At 46.9% G+C, this 18,053-nt stretch overlaps 4 protein-coding genes across 4 annotated transcripts; 3 read left to right on the top strand and 1 right to left on the bottom strand.

Moving 5' to 3' along the window:
* The first annotated feature begins 8,009 nt into the window (after positions 1–8,009).
* Positions 8,010–9,763, top strand: BJ212DRAFT_1395783 (lactate/malate dehydrogenase). The gene is made up of 7 exons (XM_041337190.1): positions 8,010–8,356; positions 8,409–8,492; positions 8,551–8,556; positions 8,605–8,628; positions 8,682–9,230; positions 9,283–9,403; positions 9,505–9,763. The coding sequence occupies exons 1-7, from the start codon at positions 8,129–8,131 to the stop codon at positions 9,522–9,524; spliced, it is 1,032 nt and encodes a 343-aa protein (XP_041186641.1). The 5' UTR covers positions 8,010–8,128; the 3' UTR covers positions 9,525–9,763.
* Positions 9,638–11,547, top strand: BJ212DRAFT_956211 (uncharacterized protein). The gene is made up of 15 exons (XM_041344445.1): positions 9,638–9,763; positions 9,815–9,914; positions 9,976–9,985; positions 10,041–10,060; positions 10,113–10,145; positions 10,204–10,300; positions 10,356–10,384; positions 10,440–10,470; positions 10,525–10,557; positions 10,609–10,685; positions 10,740–10,794; positions 10,850–10,942; positions 10,992–11,102; positions 11,154–11,194; positions 11,256–11,547. Exons 2-15 carry the CDS (start codon positions 9,864–9,866, stop codon positions 11,433–11,435), a joined length of 861 nt encoding a protein of 286 aa, XP_041186640.1. The 5' UTR covers positions 9,638–9,763; positions 9,815–9,863; the 3' UTR covers positions 11,436–11,547.
* Positions 11,548–12,549: 1,002 nt separating this feature from the next.
* Positions 12,550–16,085, bottom strand: BJ212DRAFT_1395763 (uncharacterized protein). Its single transcript, XM_041337189.1, has 8 exons — positions 15,862–16,085; positions 15,683–15,803; positions 15,443–15,602; positions 15,266–15,357; positions 15,151–15,207; positions 14,476–15,025; positions 13,655–14,317; positions 12,550–13,578 (listed from the first exon to the last, which is right to left on the bottom strand). Exons 1-8 carry the CDS (start codon positions 16,002–16,004, stop codon positions 12,887–12,889), a joined length of 2,478 nt encoding a protein of 825 aa, XP_041186639.1. The 5' UTR covers positions 16,005–16,085; the 3' UTR covers positions 12,550–12,886.
* Positions 16,086–16,825: 740 nt separating this feature from the next.
* Positions 16,826–17,786, top strand: BJ212DRAFT_956044 (uncharacterized protein). The gene is made up of 3 exons (XM_041344444.1): positions 16,826–17,224; positions 17,274–17,400; positions 17,455–17,786. Exons 1-3 carry the CDS (start codon positions 16,896–16,898, stop codon positions 17,611–17,613), a joined length of 615 nt encoding a protein of 204 aa, XP_041186638.1. The 5' UTR covers positions 16,826–16,895; the 3' UTR covers positions 17,614–17,786.
* The last annotated feature ends 267 nt before the right edge of the window (positions 17,787–18,053 follow it).

Raw genomic sequence — 18,053 nt, 5'->3', positions numbered from 1 at the left:
GGACAACATCTCCACTGAACCAACATCTCTCTGAAAAGTCAACAACCCTGTCACTTACCCCATCAATGACAATGAAGTATTAATTGAATATGCCAAAGACGGTTCTTCTATTACCCTTTTTGAAAACCTCTCCTTCGACACACCCCTCACATGTGATGGCACATCTGCCTCTGAGATCCAACAAGCTGCAGCTCTATCCCCATTAAGAAACTCTTGGATCTATGCATGAAAAACCAAAGGAGACGAAGAATACTTGAAAACTAGTAATAAAGCTCAAGAATTCGCTCTCAAAAATGCCCAAGAAAAGAAGAAGAAAACTTTTGAAGAACTTGTCCCAATTATCTCCACAACTTCACTGATGTTTTCACCAAAGATGGCTTAAACAAACTTCCCCCATCTTGACCAGGTGTTGATCATAGAATCAAAACCAAACCTGGATATATTCCAAAATCCGCAAAAACCTACCCTTTATCCCTGAAAGAAACTGATGCTGTGAAAGCTTTTCTTGATGAACATATTGCTAAAGATTTCATCCAACCTTCAAAATCCCCACAAGCCAGTGGATTCTTCTTTGTAGGAAAGAAAGATGGATCTCTATGACCCTGTCAAGACTATCATTACATCAATGAACAGATGATAAAGAATGCCTATCCCCTTCCTCTGATCCCTCCTCTCATTGCCAAGCTTAGGGACACCAAGTACTTCACCAAGATGGACGTCCAATCTGGATATAATAATATCTTGATCCACCCTGACGATCACTGGAAAGCAGCGTTCACTACCTCCTTTGGACTCTTTGAACTGAAAGTCATGTTCTTTAGCTTATGCAACTCTCCTGCAACATTCCAAGCCTATATGAATCAGACCTTCCAGAAAGAGATTGCTGAAGGCTGGATGATCCTTTATATGGACAACATCCTCATTTTCTCAAAAACCCTAGAAGAACACCAGAAATGAACACACCACATCCTTGATATTATCCATAAAGAAACCCTTTTTCTGAAACCTGAAAAATGCACCTTTGATGCTCAAGAGGTCAACTACCTTGGCATGATAATTCACCCTGGACAAGTCACAATGGATCCAGCCAAATTATCTGGTATCAGCCAACGGACAACTCCAACTTCAGTAAAAGAAGTCCACTCATTCCTTGGATTTTGCAACTTCTATCATCACTTCATCTCCCACTACTCTGACCTCATACAACCCCTGATAGATTTAATGAAGAAAGATGCTGTCTTCACTTGGTCACAATCATGCACTGACTCCTTTGAGAAACTAAAGCAATGTTTCTTATCAGAACCTGTCCTCTGTAACCCTGATCCCTCTCAACAATTTGCCCTTGCAACTGACGCTTCACTTGTTGCCACTGGAGCAGTTCTCCTTCAGACCAATGAGAATGGCGCATATCACCCATGCAGCTATCTCTCTCAATCCTTTAACCCCGCTGAACAAAACTATCAGATCTATGGTCATGAACTCCTCACTATCATCTGTGCTTTGAAAGCATGGCGACACTACCTTGAAGGAAATCCTCATCCTGTCATCATTTTCACTGATCACAAGAACCTCCTCTATTTCCACTCTGCACAGAACCTCACTCACCAACAAGCATGCTGGCAGTTAACCCTAAATGAATTTGATCCTGAACTCCACCATGTCCCAGGAAGCAAACTTGCTGCTCCTGATGCTCTCTCACATTGCCCTGATCACTCCTCTGATCCCTTGGATAATGTTAAGGTTGCATGCTCAAGGAGGTTGGATCACAAGGACTTGGCCTCAGCTTGTATGCTGTGCCCCTTTCCTGAGTATGTGCCCTTAACTTCTGGGGGCTAGAACAGTCATCTGGAGTTTCCAGGTTTTGACTAGGGTGGACAATGGATGTCCAGATATTACTTGGGCAAGCAGATAAGACTAATCTGGATGAAGTCCAGACTAGAAACTAACAGAGGGTAGACTACCTTTAAGGTAGAGTCGGAAATGTAGTCTAGGATGCAATCCTAAGACTTGGAATATGACAAGAGACTTGTCTTGAGTCTGGAGGACACAGGAATGAGCAGGAACTAAGATGATATTCGAACTGGAGTATTTCCAAGAGTTACAGGAGGTTTATATACTGTAGGTATCATATAGGAATCAATCAGCAAACATAAAGGCTATGTATGAAGCATATGCAAAGTCTATTTAGTAAGTAGGACAGATCACAAATAATGAACACTGGAAATGAAATGTATGTAATGGATCAGTAATCAGAAGGGAAATATGGTTAACCAGAGTCCAGAGACAGGGGCAGTCTAAATGGGGTTGGGCGCTGATATAGGGTTTGGATTCCAGAAGGAAGATAAAGATAGATCAGATCATTTGAGATCCAGATATCCGGAGAAGTGGATTTAGAGTTGAGAGTCCAGAATGGCATATGACAGATAATTCTGATGTCACACTCCTCCCTGATACCATGTTTTCCTGCCTTATTGACAATGACCTCGCCAACACCCTGAAAACCACAGATCCCCTCTCTGATCCTGTCATTCTGGCTGTGCAATAAGCCCTTGATGGGTTAAATGCACCCCCTATGAAATCTGCCCTTTCTGATTGGAAGTTCAATGATGGCACATTATTTTATAAAAACTGTGCTTATGTCCCCATTCATCTCTGACATCACATTCTACACCTTCACCATGATCACCCCACTGCTGGTCACCCAGGATGCTTTAAGACTGAAGAATTAGTCAAACGCAACTATTGGTGGCCCAGAATGGGCACATTTATCTGAAAATACATTGAGGGTTGCACCCTATGTCAGCAAATGAAATCTGACACTCATCCTTCTTCACCACCCTTGAACCCTATCCCCTCCTCTGCACTTCACCCCTTCTCACAGATCTCTGTCGATCTGATCACTGACTTGCCTGAATCAGGCGGTTTTGATTCAGTTATGGTTGTGGTAGACCATGGCCTTACAAAGGGGGTAATTCTCTCACCATGCAAGAAAACCATCACATCAGAAGGAGTTGCCCAACTCTTTTTCAAGAAAGTCTTTCTTAGATTTGGACTCTATGATAAGATCATTTCCGATAGAGGACCCCAGTTCACCTCTAAATTCACCAAAGAACTCAGAAGACTCCTCAACTACAAAGTTGCACTTTCCACCGCCTACCACCTGCAAACTGATAGACAGACTGAATGTCTGAATCAGGAACTCAAAATCTACCTCTACATCTATTGCCACTCCACTCCTCTTGATTGGGTAAAGCATCTACCCATGGCTGAATTCGTCCACAATCACCAAAAGCATGATGCCCACAGTGTCTCCCCTTTCCACCTCATGATGGGTTATGAACCCCAAGGAATCCCCTATATTCTCCCAAACTCCACCATCCCTGCAGCAGAAGATTGAGTCAAATACCTTCAGAAGATCCAAGAAGAAGCCATTTCTTGTCACAATCTCACCATGCAATGCATGTCTGATTGGACCTTTGGAAAGAAGTTTGAACCCTGGAAGATCAGTGAGAAAGTTTGGTTATCGGCAAAGAACCTTATTACCAGACTACCTTCAAAGAAGCTTGCCCCTAAATGCTATGGTCCTTTCACAGTAGAAGCCACTCTTTCCCCTATCACATTCAAGATCCGACTCCTTGCCTCCTGGAAATCACATCCTGTCTTCCATGCTTCTGAGTTATCCTCCTATCAGGAAACAGAAGTCCATGGTCTGAACCACACCAAACCACCCCCTGACATCATCAATGGACAAGAGGAATATGAAATAGAGGCCATTCTCACCCATAAGGGAAATGTAAAAGGAAAACGACACTTCCTCATGTCATGGAAGGGTTACCCTTCTTCAGATAACTCCTGGCTCCCTGAAAAGGAACTAGACAACACCCAGGAAATCCTGAAAACCTATAAAGACCACCTTCAACTCTCCTGACTCTTTACCTAGAAACCTGATCCAAGACATGCCTTCTCCATAATCCTCGAACTCTTCTCTTGAACTGCATCGCTCTCAGCTCGAACTTCACCACAAACGAGCTCTTGTTGAATCGACCCTTTCTTCTCTTCCTTGTGTTTTACCTTTAGACCATTTCTTTTCTGAAGACATTGTTTCTCTTTCTTTGATGACCATCCATCACAGTGCAGACCTGGCGTCTAGCTATGCCCATACCATCACAGCCCCTGCTGAAGAAACCACCAAGCATTCTATCATTTATCATATGACCAAGATCAAGTCCCTCACCACTGAATGACTCCTAGATCAAGGGTTTGAGCAAGCACTCACCCCAGAAATGATCTCTGAAATCATGAAACTAGAATGCTCTGTCTCTGTTGAACCCCTTCACTTCTCTACCCAAGAAGTCCCTAGATCTCCATCAGAATCTTCTGATGATGACACTCCTGTCCCTGCTCCCTCTCAGCTTGCAGTTCACTCTGCAGGAAACCCACACTGCGCTCATGGTAAGAAAAGAAACTCTGTAGCCTTTGGAATAGGCCTCTCTCATCCTATCACACTATCCTCTGCTCTGCCTATCATCATTGATGAGGATAAACCAGTATCTTCCTCCAACTCCCATGCCCCATCTGAAGAAACATTTCAATGTGATAGGAATGGTGTAGACTATTATGACATCATTTGTTGATATTACCAGCAGGAAGGACATCATCAGATCCATTGCCCTTGCTATTTCTGCAGAGAATGCCATCACCATGTCCTGAAACACCTCACTGCCTATTGTCCCACCCTTCGAGGATGCCACATCATTAACGCCAAACCTGGCTCTTGGGCTTTCCATCACCAATTGAAAATCTACGAAGACAGAAAAGACCTTGAACAAGAAGAGCATGAGAAGCAGTTTGCAAAGGATGCTGACTTTGACCCTAACAACTATCAGAATCTTAGTGACTGAAAGTCGGTGACTTCAGACATTGACTGGGGGGTAATGTTACAATACCCCTATTCTTTTTCTCATCATCACTGCAGATGCCTAATGGCTGTACTATTAATGCTTCCTTTTCACTGTGCCATTTCCTCATGACTTCTCTTATCTTTGACTCATACTCTGTTTTCCCATGAACCTTCCATTCCTAGTACTAGTTACCCTTTGCCCAGCTTGGTCTGCATGATTCCTTTACATATATAAACTCTAGTTACCACTTGTATTTTCTCTAACTTGAATCTATTCAGTTCTCTTCAATACTTGAACTCTAGATCCTGTGGGAGTCTAGACAATCACTCCTGAGGGAGGCATTGACTCAATAAGGCTCAGCCCTTGATCAACCTTGATCCTTGATTCCTTTATTGGAACAATGCTCCATCTGAGTTCATAACAGTTTCTACATCAGATGGAGTCCAATGTAGCTGTTAAGAACCATGCTCAAAGGAGAGAGACTGACTCAGGAGGCTTGGCCTCAGCTCATACACTGTGCCCCTTACCTGAGTATGTGCCCTTCATTTCAGAGGAAGTCTGATGATGGTCCGACAAAGTCCAGAGGACTTCTGGAGGAGCGTGGGAAATGTCCAGAGGAGCGTGGGAGAGTTCCGGAGGAATGCAGGAAGTGCTCAGGAGAGTTCCCACTGCAAGGTAGTACTTCTACAGGAAACAGGATGGAAGGGTAGGATGTCTGGAGGTCTGGAGGACAGGAGGACAGGAGGTCCGAGTATGAGAGGAGGTCCAGGAGGTACAGAGGTACAGAGGACATGGAGGTATGGAGGATGGAACATCCAAAGGACAGGATGCCTGGAGGTGCACAGGACAGGAGGTCCAGAGGTCTGGAAGGAATAGGGGCTACATCGGACTTTGGTCCGATGTAGAAGCAAACAGAGGTAGACTACCCTTAGGTAGAGTCAGAGAGACAGGAAGTGGACCAAAGTCTGGAGAGAGGGTAAGTGCCGGAAAGGCAAGACTCTAGCCTAGGGAAGCAATCCCTAGACTTGGGACAGAGACATAGGGGACAATCCAAAGGTCCAGAATTCTGGCCTAGGGAATCCATCCCTAGGCCTTATGAAAAAGGACAAACTCAGATGGACTGAAGTCCAGAAGAAGATTGGGCAAGTCTAAGGTGATGAACAGGATCTAAGATGATATTCAGACTGAGGACTCTACAGGAATTGTACAGGGGTTATATACTAGAGGATATCCAAGAGGATCAGTAAGCAACAGAGTAAGGCTATGTACAAGCATGTGGAAACACATTGGTAAGTAAGACAGAACATAAGTAAATGAACTCAGAGATGAAACTAGTACAAGGATCAATCAGCAAGACAGAAACAGAGATAACCAAGAACCAGAAAGGTGGAGATGCCTAAATGGGGATAGGCGCAGGATCTCAGACGGAGGGTGGGAATAGTCCAGAGATAGTACAGTTAATATCCAGAGGTCCAGAGATCTGGGGATCTGGAAGGCAGGGCAGAAATAGGACTGAGATATGTGAGGTGGTGGATGTAGTCCGGAATCTGAGAGGAGGTAAAGTCTAGATGTCTTGCTGGATGGAATGTGCATAGGGTGGACAGGATAGGGGATCCAGGAATGAATTGGATATGGGGTCCGGAAATAGGTCCGGAAAGCGTGGGAATATGATGGGATCTATATCTGGCATATGGGATATGACAGTAGCCCCTATTCCTTCTGGACCTCCAGGTGTCCTGTCCTTCAGACATCCTGCCCTCCTAACCCTTAGATGCCCTATCCTCCTGTCCTTCAGACATCCTGCCCTCTGTACCTTTGGACATCCTGTCCTTCATACCTCTGGACATCCTGTCCTCCTGTCCTCCTGTCCTCCTGTCCTCCTGTCCTCCTGGACCTTCAGACCTCCTATCCTCCCATCCTGTTTCCTGTAGAAGTATTACCTTGCAGTGGGAACTCTCCTGTGCTCCTCTGGATGTTTCCCATGCTCCTCTAGAAGTCCTCTAGCACTCCACCAGAGTAGCCAGCCTCCAGAAGTCCTCCAGACTTTGTTGGACCATCATTGGACCTCATCTGAAATGAAGGGCCCATACTCGGGTAAGGGGCACAGCATACAAGCTGAGACCAAGCCCCTCTGAGTCAGTCTCTCTCTCCCTTGAGCAACATGGTTCTTAACAAAGACTGGAATTAGCATACTTCAATATTGTTTCATTGGAGCGCTGAAACTCTTCACCAAGGTGACAAGTAGATAGCCCTGTTACAATAGCATACAGAAAAATAGCAAGCTGCTCCTCAAGTGTCACAAACTCTGGATCATAGCACCTGGAATCACAAAGTAGAGATAAAAGTACATAAAATACATGACAACATACACTGAGTTCACAGCATATACAATATGGGTGTCCTGTAAGTAGCTCATTGACCCATCCTAAGCCTGTGAGAATAGATGTATGGTAAGTTTCCTTGTCATAGTATGACTGCATATAAAGTGAAATGGCCTTTGAGGCACCTGATGAAACTACCACAGCTGCTTGAGAGATGCCAAGTAACACCTTGAAGATCCACTTCTCCATCTCATCTATACTGCTGCCAACTGTGGTACTTCCATCAAAATCTTTGATGATAGTCATCTCTTCATTGGCTGGTTCACCAGCTGGGTCAGGTGGGTTGATGGGGTTGATTTCGTGGGCAGGGTTGTTGGGATTCATGTTGTTGACAGCTATGAGTACAATATCCTTATCGATGAGAAGCACAGTGCTGAGCATGACATCTACCCGTCCTTACAAATCATGACAAAGCAAATCTAGAAGCAAATTTCTCAAGTTAGGTTGGCCTAAATTTCATGGCCAAACAGGCTCTTAGTGCTTCCAGTACTATATTAACATTGTCCCTGCCATTACTAGTAGGTATAAATATATCAACTATCGAGCTTATTCTGTTCATGTCGTAGTGCTAGCCTTGTAGAAACATATGTAGTCTGTCACCAGACTTTGCAAACGGCAAATATCATCTTCCCCGAATCTTCCTTGCAGGCAGCAGGCGGCAGGACCATGTTGAAGCTTGTCATGGTCGTTGTCGGCCCCGATTAATTGTGGGTGAATTCGCGTCCGAGCCACTCCGAACCGCTCGGCATCTCGCGGTGTTTCCGCATAAATTTACCGCTCAGTCAACGCTTAGTGCTCTCCCATCTTCCCTCAACGTTCTGCTCGACGACGACCACAACGTCCATCATGCTCGCCCGCTCTGCAGTCCGTGCTTTATCCGCCAATTCCCGTACTTTCTCTTCGTCTGCTGTAAGGCAAACGAAAGTTGCCGTCCTTGGTGCTGGTGGAGGCATTGGACAACCATTGTCGCTCCTTCTCAAGACTGATCCCCTCGTCAGCTCTCTCAGTCTCTACGATATCCGTGGCGCACCCGGTGTTGCAGCTGATGTAAGCCATGTCGACGCTCACAGTGAGGTACGTCGCAGCTAGCTACATACGCCACGGTTTAGTTCAATCAACTTCAAAGGTCAATGGTTACCCTGCAGACAAGCTCGACGAGGCCCTTGACGGTGTCCAAGTCGTTGTTATCCCTGCTGGTGTTCCAAGGAAGGTGCGTTTCCTCTCACTATCATCGTGCCTTCTTACACAGTCCTGACCCTGCCTTTCAGCCCGGTGTAAGTCATATAACTGCATCTGTTACTCCGCTCTAATACCCTTTATAGATGACCCGTGATGATCTATTTAATGTCAGTTATACATACCCTCCATTGCATTTACCCTGCTAATTCTATCTCGAAAGACCAATGCTTCCATTGTCCGCGACCTCGCAGCAGCAATTGGCCGCGTCGCCCCTACTGCCCATATTCTCGTCATCTCAAATCCTGTCAACTCTACTGTTCCCATTGTTGCGTCTACCCTTCAGAAAGCTGGCGTTTACAACCCTGCTCGCTTATTTGGTGTTACGACCCTTGATGTCGTCCGTGCTGCTCGCTTCACCGCCGGTATTGCAGGGGTCAAACCCGCGGACACTCCCATAACTGTTGTCGGTGGTCACAGTGGCGCGACGATCGTACCTTTACTGTCACAAAATGCACACGGAAAGGCCATCACAGGCGATGTTTATAAGGCTCTTGTCCACCGCATCCAGTTTGGTGGTGACGAGGTCGTGAAGGCTAAAGATGGTGCTGGTAGCGCCACCCTTTCGATGGCATATGCTGGTGCCAAATTCACCAACTCTCTGTTACGAGGTTTGAATGGCGAGAAAGGTGTCATCACGCCCACCTTCGTCGAGAGCCCTCTTTACAAGGACCAGGGTATCGACTTCTTCTCGTCCAATGTGGAACTTGGTGTAAGTAACGGAAGCAAGCCATCTACATCATTTGTACTCACGTACTCTACAGGTTAATGGTGTTGAGAAAATTTACCCTCTCGGGCCTCTTTCCGCTGAAGAAGAGAAGCTATTGGAGGCCTGCTTGCCTGAACTCAAGAAGAACGTTGAGAAAGGCAAGGCGTTTGTTGAGAGTTCGTAGATTGATTCGTTTTAGATTTGTTGTCCCTTAAAATATCTTTGCCGTATGCATGACTTGTTCGAAACTCGCGCATAAATGAACTTATCTTAGCAGGTCTAAACCCTCCTTGCTAGGTGCCGAGGCCGTCACGTTAATGTGCACAAGGTGCAGTGAGCTGCCACAGATAGTTCAATTTGACAAATAGTTACGCAAGGTACTGACGGCCCTCAGTATAAGGTTCATGGCACGTGTGATACTCTACGTTCATCGTGCTCGCAAAACTCACAAGTGAGGTACCTTGAAGCAGTCAAAAATCTTTGACCCTTGCTTGGCTTGAGTGGCATGTTACTTATCATGGTGCCGTTGCGACCTGGTGAGTCACGTGTGATGTTATGCGCCTAATTGTTGGTTGCTATATATTCAGCCTACCATGCTCAGTGATACTGGTGCCTCTCTCCTTCCGGCTCTCAAGCATGGATTTACAAACCTCCATTGAAATCTCAACCAGCCTCCGGTCCCAGAATGTAAGTGATTGGTATTTGTTGACATTTGCGCTTCACTCATTTATAATCTTGGTATTGGCAGTATTTTTTTGGTGCTATCATTTCGACCATAATAACATCTCTCATAGCTAACAGAGTTCTTGCTAGTATCACTAGCGTTTTTTTGGGTGCGCATTCTTGTCATTTGTCCAACCGTCATTCAGAAACATCTACTCACAGGTCTACGACTGTTTCCTGACCTTGGACCAGGATGTGATTTCTTCTTTCCGAGATGCAGCCTGTTGATCGACAGGCTAACTGTTGTGTACAGGTATCTTTGATTCATGGACCAACATGGAAGAAAGCAAGTATTCTTTATGTCATGGCGAGATATTTACCAGCTTTCGTGTTCTGTGTACACTTGTACAGTGAGTCCAAATAGCATGCTCTATCGTCAACTCGCAGCTAACCAGGATACGGAAGTGAACTATCTCCCGAGTGAAAAATATGTGGTAAGCATTTATTGGAAATAATGTCACCTGCCGTCCTGAGGATTCGCCGATGTAGACTTGTAAATTCCTACATTCAATGTGGTATTGTAAGTATATTGTAATCATGGAATTGCCAGTTCCACTCTAAGTTTGTCCTTTAGGTGCTTCTGCATTTTGCGTATCTGGTGCAGAAGGTATTACGAGTTTTATAGTGTATTCACGCAGAGTACTCACAGGATCTCCAGGTATCTTCATCCTTCGCACCTATGCATTATGGGGAAACAAGAAATCCATTCTGGGCCTTATGTTCTCGACGATACTTGTGGGCATACAGTTGCGTTCCCGCGCTCCGTACTCTGACACACCCTCACTCCAGTGCCTGGTGATCGCGGACGTGATAATGACAATAACCATTTCGAGCCGGTTGGAACGTGAGTGTCTTCAAGAAGAGCCACATGTAAATCGCTCAGTGTGGGTCGACAACAGTCCAACTATCAGATATGGGTGGCGGTTGTTACTCACTAGCCTACAACAAGATGGCTGCATTTCCTTGGACACTTCTGGTAATATTCGAGCTTGGTGAGATCACGAAGCTATAAATCTGGTCGAGTACTCACTTTCGCGCCAGAGATCATAGTACTCACCATGATTCGTGTATATTGGGCATACCGCGAAAGAGAGTGTCTGCTGCTTGATATCCTTCTACAGCACAACATTTTTTACTTCGGAACTGGGCTAGGCAAGTATTACATTTATGGCTGTCAAAACGGAATTGATACTTCAATCCTAGCACTATCAGTGATGAATATTATAACCATTGAATGGCTACCGGTGCGCACAAATCCGAATCCAACTCGATATCGGCTAAGTGTCTGATAATTTTTTCACCCAGTTCACCGCCTCAGATATGTTCGGGACATTCCAAATCGTCATGCACACGATCGTTGTTACTCGGATGCACCTACAGTTTTGCAGCACCAGTCCGGTTTCCGACTCATCGGAGTCCGGAGCCACATCATTCTCTCAATTGACACATGTTGAACTTCAGACGTGTTCGCACTCAGATGCATGATGATTCAATGGAACTTTTCATTCAGACATTCTTTTTTCCTGTTGTGTTGCAACGAGTCCACGTCTGTTAGTCTATAAGGAAAAGGTGAGGGCTACAGGGTAGCACGATGGTGCTTACTAGTTACTTGCTAGGCTAACGAGTGAGAGGTGCACAAAATTCCTGGAGTTTGAGAACCAGTCGAAAATGTCTGGGGTCAGAGTGTGTGACGGCAGGTAGAAGTTTGTTAGACTTTAGATGGCGACCCAAGGCGAGAGTACGGATATTGTGTGTTGTATGATGAGTGCAAAAAACTCAAGGATGCAAAGGTAGATACAGATAAGTTGGAAGAGCTGGGGGACGTGCAGGCACTGAAGGCGGTTCTGAAGATAAGCTCGTCGGAGTTAGTGATGGTGCGGTGGCGATGGTTGCTGCTGGCGTTGTTCTCTGTTCCCAAGGTTTGGGTAGCGATGTCATTAGTAGTGCGCACCGTTGCCGACAACAACAACAAGAAACAAGTTCCTGTACCCTAGAAAAGGGTACAGGTATGGGGGGAAATGTCCCTGTCATGATGATGATCATAAGGATCATGTCCGTGATTTGCTTCATGTACATGTGTGTGATGTGTTTTGTATATCCCAAGCTATTGGGTTTAAGCTTCTGAAGACTCGTCATCTTCATTCTAATACAGCTTTGCCCGAGCCTTTTACTGTGTCACATCCGGAACGCAATAGAGCGTCTCAGCACTATGCTTGTTCTATCACTACTGAATCCAAATCTATCGCTGTGTCTGGAGATATTGATGCTGCTCGACACCGTGATGCCTATGATCCAAACTCTGGATATACTATGGATTTTCCCGATGTCCTATCTTTTGACAATAAATTGGACATTATTGGTGACTAGATGAGTTTTGAATCATTAAAACATGGTTGCTGTGCTGTATGTGCACATAATATACACATCTTTCTGCGCTTTCTCTTTTTCTTACGGCTGTATTAGTGCACTTCAGGCTCACTAAGTTGTCATGTATTGCTGGTCCAAATCTTGATAAAACTTCCCGTCGCGCATTTTATGTAAGCAGAACAAGTTGAATGTAACAAAGGTACATGCAGGTTACCATGCCCAAAGGGCCTTTGCGAATATTCATGAATCTGACACCGGCTAACGCCGGCCTTCAGCAAAATCACATTCACAATTGTACGGCGCACGGTACAGTGCGGTTCAACTGTCTTCCAGACTGCAACCTGCTATTAACCCTAGTCAATAACAGTTTATTTCGCCAGTGTGGTCTATCTTGAGTTTCCTGCCCTGTCGGCTCTTGTGAAATAGTCTTCCTTAGTTAGATCATAACAGAATGAAGACAATCGTTCCTTCTCATCGTGATATGATGCCACAATTACCAACTATCGTCATTGACAGGAAGGATCTTCAAACCCACCGCAGTTGGAAGCAAGAAAGTGTCGACGACTATCTCATAGTCCATCATCTCGTAGCGCCTCTAGCGCTCTTAGTATCCCACGCGCTACATCTTCGTTCTTCTTCTCCAGCGCTTTACCTCTCCGTCTTTCCTCATCTTGCCCTCCCCCGCTGCGCTCTCGATCCACATCTGGACTCATATCTATATCTACAATATCGCCTTCGTCACTGAGTTTTCCCTCAAGATCGTCATACAGCGCCAAAAAGTCTCGCACGTCTCTAATGAGCGTCTCGATGAAGACGTCGCCAAATATCAGTGATCGGTTGGTACGTAGCACTCGAATCTCACGCGGAGCTGTGGGCGTGCAGAGGAGGCCGAGAAGGACAGCGGTATACCCTGCCAGGAAAGTGAGTTCGGGAGAATGAGCCATGCTGGATGTGTTCAATGCGGGTTGGGAGGAAGCAGTTTTACGTCTGAGAGAGGTGAAGGGGGAGCTAGGGCTTGCAGAGGGAGAATTTTGCTTCCGACGTGTAGATGGCGGCTTTTGCCTGGTACCCAAGGTCGGTTTACGTTCATGGCCAGGCACAGTTTTTGGTTTCCGCGATGAAGAATCAGTCGATACAGGTACGGAACTGCCAAATGCCTGATACACAGACACCAAACACGAGAGCAGCGGTACTTGTGAAGATTGAGGGCATGAACAGATATGCGAGCAGCTGCGAGTGGCAGAGCAGGCGCGATTGAGAACTATGTGGGGAGTGTAAGTGACGGGGAAAAGCGTCATCGACGAAAATTCGGCAGTGGGAGAGAAAGAAATACTCACGAATGCGTCCTATCCCCTCGCTCACTCCTCCACCCTCGATGCCCCCAGACGCCCAGTTCAGAAGCAACCCAAGCGCCAGACAAAGCAAGTCGAAAGACTCAACACGTGTGAGGGTATACGGCGGAACTGATGTGGCCTTGCTTTTCCCTTTACTCGTGTCATTTCCTTCGTTTGGTATATTGGTACCTTTATTCGGTGCGCCGTTTCCATGCAACGTGCCATGCCTGCCAAGTTTACTTGGCGCATTGGTTTTGCTCGAAGGTTTATGTGCAAGTTTGGACGGTGAAGGAACAGGAAATGATGTCCGTTTTCGAGGGGAACGTGTAGATTCACGTCGGGAGCCAGGTAAAGATGGGGAAGAAGTACCTATATCCTCCAGCTCCTCCGGTTTCACCGCATGTCGTTCGCTCCCCTGTGTTGCTTCGTCGTCCTGTTCTCCTTGAACCCCATCACTGCCGAGACTCCCAAGCCATCCAGCTTGTGCACGTAATACCACGCGAGTAATCAGGGATAGGGCTGTGTCGCTTGGCATCCAGGAACCATGAAGGGTATCAGAATATGTCGGGGACGAGCGAGAGTATGAAGATGAAGGACTAGGCTGAGAGGATGTGGAGGATGGGAGAAGCGTAAGGATACGGAGGGTCGAGAATAGCGTTTTGCGTGCTGTTGAAGGGAGCGTGAGTTTCTCATTCATCCCTGTTGACATTCATGATGGGAGGAAAGGCGAGTATCTGGGTAATATTTGGGATAATGGTTTGGAGAAGAGTTCGGGAAGGAGGCAGGGAATTGAAGTGAAGAGAGGAAGAGGACCAAAAACGCACCAAGCTCATTCTGGCCTTCCTCTGCATCCTCTTCCTTGTTCATTGTATCCAAATACCGTACAGAGTCTCGTACGAGAATCTCAGTAGCCACGCACAACTCCACGAGTTTGTCTGTAAGTACTGGGTCCGCCAGCGCACGGTGTATTTCTGATTGTTCTTTAGACCCATGTGAACCATTACTTGCGACACCAGAACGCGATGGAACAGGGCCCATACACTCTTCCAAGAGGTAGGTGTCCATGAGGCGGAGACAGGCATGAATGTGAGCAAGGGAGGGAGTAGCGATGTCTATTGGGGGGTCTGAGGGTTTTTGTGTTTCCTTTCCTTTCCCATTTCTTATTACATTCCCATTTTTCCCTAATCCTATATCCGAGCCTATATAGTTAGGGAATAGCTCCAGACCCCTCTCCCAAGCACTGACGCGCGGAGGTACGAGCAGAAGCTCTGCACGGAGGGAGTTGAGGATTGATGGGAGGGTCTGAAATGCAGGCGGAAGGAGAGAAGCCGGCAAGGACGAGAGTGCAGTGCTTATCAGGGTACGGGTGGAGAGCTATGATGTTCATAACGAACAATCAAACGTTCGTAGCAACAGAAGTACAACACGGGTCGGGTGCAAACGAAATGAAGAGCAATGAACAAGGGAATCAAAATGAAAGGAACGACAGTATAACGTACCCCACGTGCATCCTTCATCACTCCTGATTTCACAATCACGTCTGCAAGGGCTTGGAGCTACCGCCGATGGTCAACATGACGCGAATGCCGATTCAATGTCACGAAAATTACTCACCGGCGCCACGTCTGTCCTGATTATGCCTGATGCTCTCAGCCCTATGGCATCTAACCCTGACAGGGCGAGTGCAAGGATGTCTTTCTTTAGACCTGGATGGTTTGTCAGCGAGTGGTTACATTGATCGATATCAAGAACAAATTCTGTCGGAGAAGTTCATGGAGTTATTTAACATACCCTGATTGAGCCCATCACCCTTCAGGTCGGAGGTGGGAGTGAGGGAGCGTAGGATATCGAGGAGGGTGGGAACGAGTTCCGGTTTATGAGCAAGTTCGGAAAGGGTTTGGGGGTCGCGGGTAGAAAGGAGCGCAAAAAAGGAGAGGGTGGCATCAAGAATCTACGGAAGGTTGAGTTCATGTTTCGTAGCAAATGACATCGAAAGAGTCGACAGGCTTGAAATAAAGGATATGAACAAACTTTATCTGGACCGTCTCCGCGGGCTTTGAGGAATACATCCCAAGTGCGAGCATAAAAATCAGATGTTTTCGCACGGCGGTTGAATTCGGGGTCGCATAGTTTAGTAACAATTTCCAAGACACTGATCACGGTGAAAATGAGCTTTAGTGAGTTCGTTACCGGAGAACGCCAGTACGCACCTGGCTCTACGGAGTGCAATAGCACAACCACTTTCTATGCCTTCAAATAGATACCCTACCTCGTCAAGAAATCGTCTGCTCTCGCCCTTGCTTCGCAACTCCGTGATACTCTTGAGATCATTCATCATCCCATTCGCTAGCATCCGCGAACCCACGCTAGGGGTCTTCTTCAATGTCCGAGTATCATTGTCGAAAGGTCGTGGATCGTCCTCAGAGTTGTCGACACCCCACCGAGACCGCAAGTCAGCATAAGATTCACGCGTGTCGTCTGGCTCTGCGAGATCAGCTGCCGGAAGCGCAATACGGTACGAACGTGATGCGCCAGCATATGTCCGTGTGTGCTTTGTCAGTAGGGGTTTACTCTGTGTTGGGGAAGGTGAACGCGAGGAAGCTATCTTCGGTGGAAAAGAATGGACAGGAAGTGTATTAGACGATGCTAGAGGACGTAGTGATATTAGCGTCACTAAACTCAGTAGGGTGATTAAGACACACGGGTTAATGAGCGAAAATCATGACCGGCATTATGATCAACAGACGGCTCCGTGCGTGAGCGTGACAGCATACGCTTCACCACTCCGAGCGACCTTCCAGGTGAATTCGGCGTCTGATGCGGAGACGCGGGGAACAACGTGCTCAGATCCCGAGCTGGCTTAGTCGGCGTACGAATGTTCGGCGGCGTGCTCGAAATTGAGACCACATCAGGCATCGTCGTACTTCTTCGAATAGGACTGGTTACTTTAGGTGGTGATAAATGCGCACTGGACGTCGGCTGCACGATCTCAACCTCGATTCTGGGTCGTTTCCGCGGTGGCGAAAGCACAACCTCCGCATCTGGTGAGTCTGGTCGCGCACGGCGTGAGTTCTTACGTCCGTATGTCCTTTTCATTGTCGCTGTGGTCGTCGTAGAATATAGTTGTGGATCGTGGTAGACAGCGAGCTCTTGTCGGAATCCGGCCGGGTGCATCGGCGCGCGCGATGCACACGCACGTGACCTTCTCAAACCTCGATCTCTCTCCAAGACCACCTCGACCGCGATGGAAAGCCTTCAAGCACGCATCGACTCCTTTCTTAAATCCAAGCGCGTAAAGAAGAGTTCAAAATCCAACTCTACCTCCGCAACCGTGAAATGGCCTCATCCTTCCTCCTTCAACGCTAACCCGCACACCCTTGCCGAAGCAGGTTTCTACTGGGTACCAAGCTGGGAAGACAGGGATAGCGTGGCTTGCTTTCTGTGTCACAAAGAGCTGAGCGACTGGGATGAGGAGGATAATCCTTTCCTGATTCATTGGCAGAAGTGTGGCAGTACCTGTGCATGGGCAATAGTCCGGTGCGGACTCAGTGAGGATATTACAGAGGATGGGAGGTGGGTTCACGCGTCTTCTGTACATAAGAGATACTTATGAAAAAACTAGCTTTGTTTTCTTGAACAAGAAACGCTTACCAACGAGCAAGGCGATGGAGAAGGCACGTCTTCAGACATTCGGCGAAAACTTGTGGCCTCATGACGAGCAAGATAACCACGGCGCTAGCTCAAAGAAGGTGTGTCCCCACGCTCATTTGTGCTGTACTTTAAATCTCATTCGTCATCTTTAGATGGCTCAGGGAGGGTTCGTGTATACCCCTCAAACAAAGGGTGATGATACTGTGACCTGCTTGTATTGCAACCTCTCACTGGGTGGCTGGGACACTGACGATGATCCAATGTGGGTACATGAAGTTCTCCCCTTGAGACGTAAGGTGACCCATCCATGACAGAGGGGAACATAAGACACGTGACACCAAATCCGGTACTCGATGCCCGTTTTTCAGCACATCAGGTAGCAAACCCCGCACTGTTTCACGAGCACGGACGAAGAAAGGGGCAATTGATGTTTCACCCGATCCCAAACCTGAACAGTCCGACTCGGGTGACGAACTCGCGAAGGCAGAGATTGTCGAGGAGGTGCAAGTACCCAAGACAAAGCGAAAGGGACGCGCTGTCTCCACATCCAAACCACCAGCGAAGACTAAAGCAACGGGCAAGAAGGCTCCGGTGAGATCGTCCAAGTCAGCACTGGCAAACGTATCCGAGGCTCAGGTGGTGGCCTCAGAATCTGAGATGGACCCTATCATATCGGAAACAGAAAGTATCCCATTGGAAGCAAAGGTCGACGTGCCTGCTAGAACGGACGATGCTCCTGTACAACGAGTAC

The sequence above is a fragment of the Suillus subaureus genome (assembly GCF_016647635.1).
Source record: "Suillus subaureus strain MN1 chromosome Unknown BJ212scaffold_65, whole genome shotgun sequence".
In the NCBI taxonomy this organism is placed as follows: Eukaryota; Fungi; Basidiomycota; class Agaricomycetes; order Boletales; family Suillaceae; genus Suillus; species Suillus subaureus.
Note: the sequence above shows the minus strand (reverse complement) of the source record. Positions and strands in the feature narration are given on the sequence as shown.